Source organism: Malaya genurostris, chromosome 3 (assembly GCF_030247185.1).
Source record: "Malaya genurostris strain Urasoe2022 chromosome 3, Malgen_1.1, whole genome shotgun sequence".
NCBI lineage: Eukaryota > Metazoa > Arthropoda > Insecta > Diptera > Culicidae > Malaya > Malaya genurostris.
Window position 1 is genome coordinate 115,723,609 of NC_080572.1, and position 6,312 is coordinate 115,729,920.

The 6,312-nt window shown below is 40.3% G+C and overlaps 1 protein-coding gene across 4 annotated transcripts; it reads right to left on the reverse strand.

The window, feature by feature from the left end:
* Window positions 1–230: 230 nt before the first annotated feature.
* LOC131436037 (putative steroid dehydrogenase 4) lies at window positions 231–2,097 on the reverse strand. Of its 4 annotated transcripts, none has more exons than XM_058604471.1 (5): window positions 1,963–2,097; window positions 1,275–1,391; window positions 977–1,210; window positions 470–918; window positions 231–412 (listed from the first exon to the last, which is right to left on the reverse strand). In XM_058604471.1, exons 3-5 carry the CDS (start codon window positions 1,167–1,169, stop codon window positions 317–319), a joined length of 738 nt encoding a protein of 245 aa, XP_058460454.1. In that variant the 5' UTR covers window positions 1,170–1,210; window positions 1,275–1,391; window positions 1,963–2,097; the 3' UTR covers window positions 231–316. The 4 variants fall into 4 exon arrangements, with proteins under 4 accessions (XP_058460454.1, XP_058460453.1, XP_058460452.1 ...); XM_058604470.1 differs by lacking the exon at window positions 1,963–2,097 and adding an exon at window positions 1,663–1,831; XM_058604469.1 differs by lacking the exon at window positions 1,963–2,097 and adding an exon at window positions 1,632–1,700.
* Between the last annotated feature and the right edge of the window lie 4,215 nt (window positions 2,098–6,312).

Below are 6,312 nucleotides of genomic sequence, written 5' to 3' on the forward strand. Positions count from 1 at the left end.
GATGCTCGAATTCTTCATAACCGCCAAGATCAATTCTTTTCCAGCAAGCTTTTTTTTTAATCTGAGAACAGAAAATCTGGCGAACATAGTGGATGCGATAGCAATTCGCAGTTCAATTCAAGGACACGTGACACGACGCTGTAAGAAAATGCGGCACCCACTTTTCAAACCAATTTGTTATACAATTAAGTGCTCTTGCAAAATTCTGAATAAAAAATTATTTAACATCTTTATTATAACTATTAAGCCATATGTGTTTTAAAATTATCTTTACATAACCAATTTCTGATTTTTTTTCTTGTCTACACGTAACGCATCAGCTTTGTTTTTTGTTACGATTAATTAAATATCGGAACAAAAATCCATCCAAAGTTGTCAACATCCATCGCGGCGGAATCCTCAGGAGAGTAATCTTAAAAACGTAATTAAAGCTTATTGAACTAATTTTACCTATCAAAGAATATCCTACCTGCAATGCTTGATACCAATAGCCGGTTGTGTTGTCGGTTTTCCCAATCGTCCAAACTGCCATTCGTGTGTAGCGTTTAACATTGGAAGCTAGTAACTTCCAAAATCCCATTGACTGCCATTTTTCAGTCATGCTTGTATTAACGAACATCGGTGTCACCAACTGACACTCCACCCCAGTTCCTCGTAATTCCTGCTGTAAGCTCAACGTAAAACTGTTTACGAATGACTTCGATGCGGAGTACATTTGCAGGTAAGGTAATGGGAGGTGCCCAGAAGAAGAGCTAATGTTCACCACTATTCCTCGGCAACGTTCTTTCATTTGGGGTACAAGCATGTAAGTTAACATGACCAAAGGAAATATATTGACTGTGATAGATTGCTCAATATCTTGCTTCGATAGTTTTTCCAATGGAAGCGGATGATCATGTACCATTCCAACGTTATTCACTAATATTGAGATGCTGTTATCGATCGTGAATAGCGTTTATACTTCACCATTACTCACCTAGCATACCAATCTCAATTCCTGTGAGGTTTTGTTCGATTTTTTCGTAAATTTGAGAACTGGAAGAAAAATCAATAGCGATCCATTTTACCTGGACGCTATACTTGGACTTGATTTCCTTTGAAACCTGAATTAGTTTGGCTTCAGTTCTCGAAATAAGCATTATATTCATTCCTTTCCTAGCAAGGTTCATTGCATATTCTTTACCAATGCCATCTGATGATCCTGTAATAACTTCAACCGCCCAGATGAGGTTAGCATTAGCCAGGTACAATATGATAATAGTTAGTTTTCTTACCAGCCCACTTTCCATATCGTTCACAAAAAGGTTCTCTTTTTCCGAATAATACATTCCGAATTATTTCCAACGGAGAATAAAAGTTATCAAATATATACTGCAGAGAAGCATATACACCTATAAGCATTAAAAATTCACTTATAACACTTCCTGTATCAAACATGATGCTTTCTGTATGATGCTACAGATAAAACTAACAGTGCACACTTGTGCAGGTTTCAGACATTCACTAGTGAAAAGCTTATAGTAAGTGCAGAAAAGTCAATGCCGGTGGTGAATAATCAGCATTCCTATCTTGCTCTTGACTAGACAATACAACCAACATGTCCATATATAAAACTGTAATTATAAACTTACTCATGGAGTCGCGTTTCGTGTTGTCAATTACCTGGGTGATCGGTGAGCGTTGTTACGTTTTATCTAGACCTCAACGGTTGTTTTATCTGCACAATAAACAGGCGCGTGAACCCCACTGGACATATACATCAAAGTAAGGAAAACTAGTTGATTCTCAAGTAACACTAGTTCAGCTGTTTATTTCAGCTTACGTCATTACTTTTATCGCAGATACTAGTTTTCTCGTAGTGATAGAAAATTAGGCGTAACAACATTTTAAGAGGGCTCTCTAAGAAGCGGTTTTGAAGACCTGTTTTTTATGTAAATACGTCTTACTTTACTATGTACTTACTCTTCGACTGGAGGCCTTTTATGGCGACTGATAAATTCTTGACCACGAATATGTACTAAACACTAAACATTATTTTGTCTCCATGCTTTATGATCAGCAACTTCTAATACGTTTTCAGCAGTTCGAGATAACTATAAATAACTTGAAAATTAAATTTTCTTAAGATTTGGAATCAACGAGCATAAAGAAAAAAAAACTTATTTTGTTTTTCTTTGGCAATAGTTTTGATGTAGTCCAGGTGCGTACACAAGGATGGGTTTAAAGGGTTTAAACTCTTTCGAAAAAAATATTATGTTATAAATTTCCCGATTTCCCGTTATTTTTCGAACAAATCTGCTTGAAATTTTTCTTTTTTCGCCGAGTTTTTCAGCATTCCTGTAAGCCTGCAAAAATTTCTAGACAATCAAGAAAAATTACATGCAATACAAAAGATCCCATCCGTTCTGACTCGAATTTTTATAATTTAGATCAATATGGCAAATGAAACATGTTATCTTTTACGATCAGCAAGACAAACAAATGTTTAACTGAATTTTGCAAGAATATTCCAACATCAAATCACGAAGTATTGTCTCCCTACAAAGATTCAATCTGTTCTCGTGCGTTAGACGGAAAGATACTATCAGTTTTATACAATTGTTTACTAGCAGGACTAGCAGAATTGTTATACGTCAGGGAGGTATAACTTTGATGTCTCTGTGATAATGGCGCATCAACTGGTCCTTCTCGTCAAAAGAAAAGCTACTTAAATCAATTCAGCAGCTATTGTGCGCGAAGCTTCACATTCATGGAAAATGCTGTCAAACTTGTTCAACATGGAAAAAGTTCAACTATCTCGATTCTATTACGAATCAAAATCGACCTCAAACAACTATTTTCGATATTTTCATACTTTGAAATATTAGCGTCAGCAATAATTTATTTATTACTTCGCATATTCAACCATATTCCCGAAACCAACAGTATCAGCAATTCGAGTAAATCTTCGGAATTGTCAGCCATATGATCTTCGAACTTGATCCACAACCAAATAACTGGAACGAGCCTAAAGTTATTGAAATCGGTTAAGCTATCTCCAGAAAATCTAGCGGAAGGAAAAAGACTGCGTTTTGTCGGTCACCTATATTATTATATCTCTGAAGCCAGAAAGCAAAGTCCTGGAATTGCATTCCTTTTGTGGAATTTCACCTTTCTGTTTCAACAGACTTCGCAGCCGATTCTTAATATCATTGCATGGCTAGTTCTATGGATCCTACTGACACTAAGAATCCTTCCAGGTCGGGGCTCGAACATACGACAACTGGCTTGTAAGACCAGCGTTCTATGCATTGTGACATCAAATTGATATTCAAAACCCAAGACTAGCTTCCAAATAAGTGTAAGCCATGATTGAGCTTAAAGAAAGAAATTGCGTCGGTTACGTCACTTATACCATTATATACAGTCTGTTACATAAGAGCATGGTCATGATTACTCGCGATCGGTAAAGTGGAATAGAGTGATTTTTTTAACACTGAGGGCAGTAGTGTCATTCATGCAATGCGAGAACAAATCAGCTGACTATTACTTACAATTCGATCACAGCATTTTCCCAAAATGAGTACCGCGTCCGCTTCGTACTTCAAAAGGTCTTGGGTCATTAAGCTGCAAATACATGCAAAAGTCAAAACAGTTTGTGAGTAAATCTTTTTAAAGAGGAGAAAAATGTCGACCGCGGCAGATTGGGTCATTTTGGGACCTTTCTGTGTGTATGTATGTAACCAAAATATGTACTCGATTTTTTCGGAGATGACTAAACCGATTTTTACAAACACAAGATTCAAATGAAAGGCCTTTTGGTCCCATAACCTGCTATTATGTTAAATCTGAATGTATAAAAACACTACTGTTTAATTTAAGACTAATAAAAGGAAGTTGGCGGAAATTACAAATGACATTTTCTGTTGGCAACAATTTTTTCTCTTCGCTCATTCCTGCTCTTTGTCAGGGGGTGAGCCAATCTTCGATTCGGGAATTAAGGATCGTTCACCGCTTACGTCCGTAAACACCGCGACGGCCTTGAGGCGATAGCCTAAATTGCAGGGCAACACAACCAGCTTATGTATGGGGCGTTGATATTGAGTTTTAGCCCGCCAAAGTGTGACGTTGCGTACAATCCCGTTAGCATCTGGATGGACTGCTACCACACGAGCAAGCTCCCAAAAGGCTGGCGGTATATTGTCCGTCTTGACCAGCACAAGGTGTCCGATTTTGATGTTCTCCTGTATCGTCCTCCATTTATTTCTCGGTTGAAGGGTTGCGAGATATTCAGATCTCCAACGCTCCCAGATTTCAGCAGTATACCGACGAAGTCGTTGATATCGATCCAGTCGATTTTTTGGCACATGGCTTGTATTCGGCTCTGGCATCAAGTTCAGTGGTTGACCAATGACAAAGTGTCCTGGCGTCAATGCTTCACAGGAATCTGCAGAATTAGAGAGTGCGCAAAGAGGGCGGGAATTTAAACAAGCTTCAATTTCCACGAGCAATATCGTCAGATCTTCGAATGTAGGAACCTGTGTTCCAACCACGGTGCGAAAGTGTTTTTTCATGCTCTTGTCTGCGGCCTCCCATATACCTCCTATATGAAAAGCACTGGATGTAATGAATTTCCATTTAACTCCGCAACGGCTAAGATGACGATCAATGTCGGTGTTAAAGTTTAACTTCTAAAGATTTTCTCGTAGCATTCGATCCGCATCCGTCAGATCGGTTACTCCTTCCAAGTGGATGGCTTTTGTCGCTAGGCACACAAAGACAGCAACATAGCCCTTAACTGTTTTAGACGATCTCAGAAGATTGGTTCGTAAGGTGACAGGTCCGGCGTAATCCACCCCAACATGTTCAAAAGCACGTCCTCCTGACGATCTGACTGCAGTCAAACTACCCATCAGCTGCTGTGCAGTTTTGGCTTTCCAACGAGCACAACGAACACAGTTGTTGATCACGGATGATATTGCTGTATGACAACTGAGAACCCAGTATCGTTGATTTAGTGAAGCAATCACCAACGTTGGCCCACGTGAAGATTTTACAGATGCTGTTGCTGAATAAGCAAGTATGTGTACCGATGTGTCTTCGGTAGAATCACCGGATGCCGCATGTTGTAGGGTAATCCTGAGTTCAGCAACCTGCCTGAGACTCGCAGTGTACCCTGTCCATCAAAGAACGGATAGGCTGATTTCAGCTGAGCATTTTTTGGTTCCAACCCTTTACGAATGAGATCGCGACCGAACTGTTCGAACTGCGATTGGCAACAAATGTTTTCCATTTTTTGGGGTGCGCTTAGAGCCACTCCAAAACAATTCGGGAGTCAATCCAGGCGTGGACGCTGACTTCGACATCTGTGAAGGCTTCCAGAATCCGTCGCAAGAGATCGGTCAGCAAGACTGCCGCATTTAACTCCAATTTTGGTATGGAAATTTGACGAATGGGTGCTACTTTCGTTTTGCTAGCGATGAGAGAAACGTATATCGTACCGTCACTACCCACCGAGCGTGCATACACAACTGCTGCATAGGCTGCTTCCGATGCATCGGCGAATCCGTGCAGCTGGATCTTTCCATTGTGGTTTGCTAACCACCTAGGAATGCGTATTTCCTCAATCAACTGTAAACTTGATTTAACCCTGGTCCACTCATCATCAATAGCTGCAGGAAGGGGGTCATCCCAAGATAAATCGAGAAGCCAAAGTGATTGATGCAAAATCTTAATCCGAACGATTACCGCCGAAATCCACCCAAGAGGGACGTACAAGCGAGCCGTATCTGACAACAGTTGACGCTTAGTATTTTGCTGATGAATGTTCAGTTTCAGTTTATAACAGAATTCGTCCTTTGATGGAGACCAATGTATCCCCAATGCTTTCACTGAATCCGCCTCTGGTGCGCAATCGGTTGTTGCTGTATTTCTTCATTTGATTTCAACAACTGTGGGACGTTTGTCGACCACTTTCGCAGATTAAATCCAGCGGCTGATGTTATCTGGATAATATCGTTTTTAATCTGGACTGCATCTTCTACTGAATCAGCACCCGACAGGAGATCGTCGACGTAAAAGTTCTTTTCAATTCTTTCAGCAGCAACAGGGTACACTGTCTTGCTGTCCCTGGCTGCTTGTCGTAGTGATTCGATGGCTAAGTAAGCGACACCGGCCGTTCCGTATGTTACCGTTAGAAGTCGATAATGTTTTACAGGCAGTTCGGGATCAGTTCTCCATACGATCCGTTGGAAATCCGCATCAGCATTGTTCACCCACACTTGGCGATACATTTTTTCTGCATCTGCCATAAAAGCCACCGCGTAGCTTCGA

Bases quoted from the DNA above. Each gene is read 5' to 3' on its own strand.
- LOC131436037 (XM_058604468.1), bottom strand. From the start codon at position 1,437: ATGTTTGATACAGGAAGTGTTATAAGTGAATTTTTAATGCTTATAGGT. The intron at 1,211-1,274 runs GTAAGAAAACTA...GGGCGGTTGAAG, and splicing joins ACGATATGGAAAGTGGGCTG to TTATTACAGGATCATCAGAT. The intron at 919-976 runs GTGAGTAATGGT...TCTCAATATTAG, and splicing joins AATTGAGATTGGTATGCTAG to TGAATAACGTTGGAATGGTA.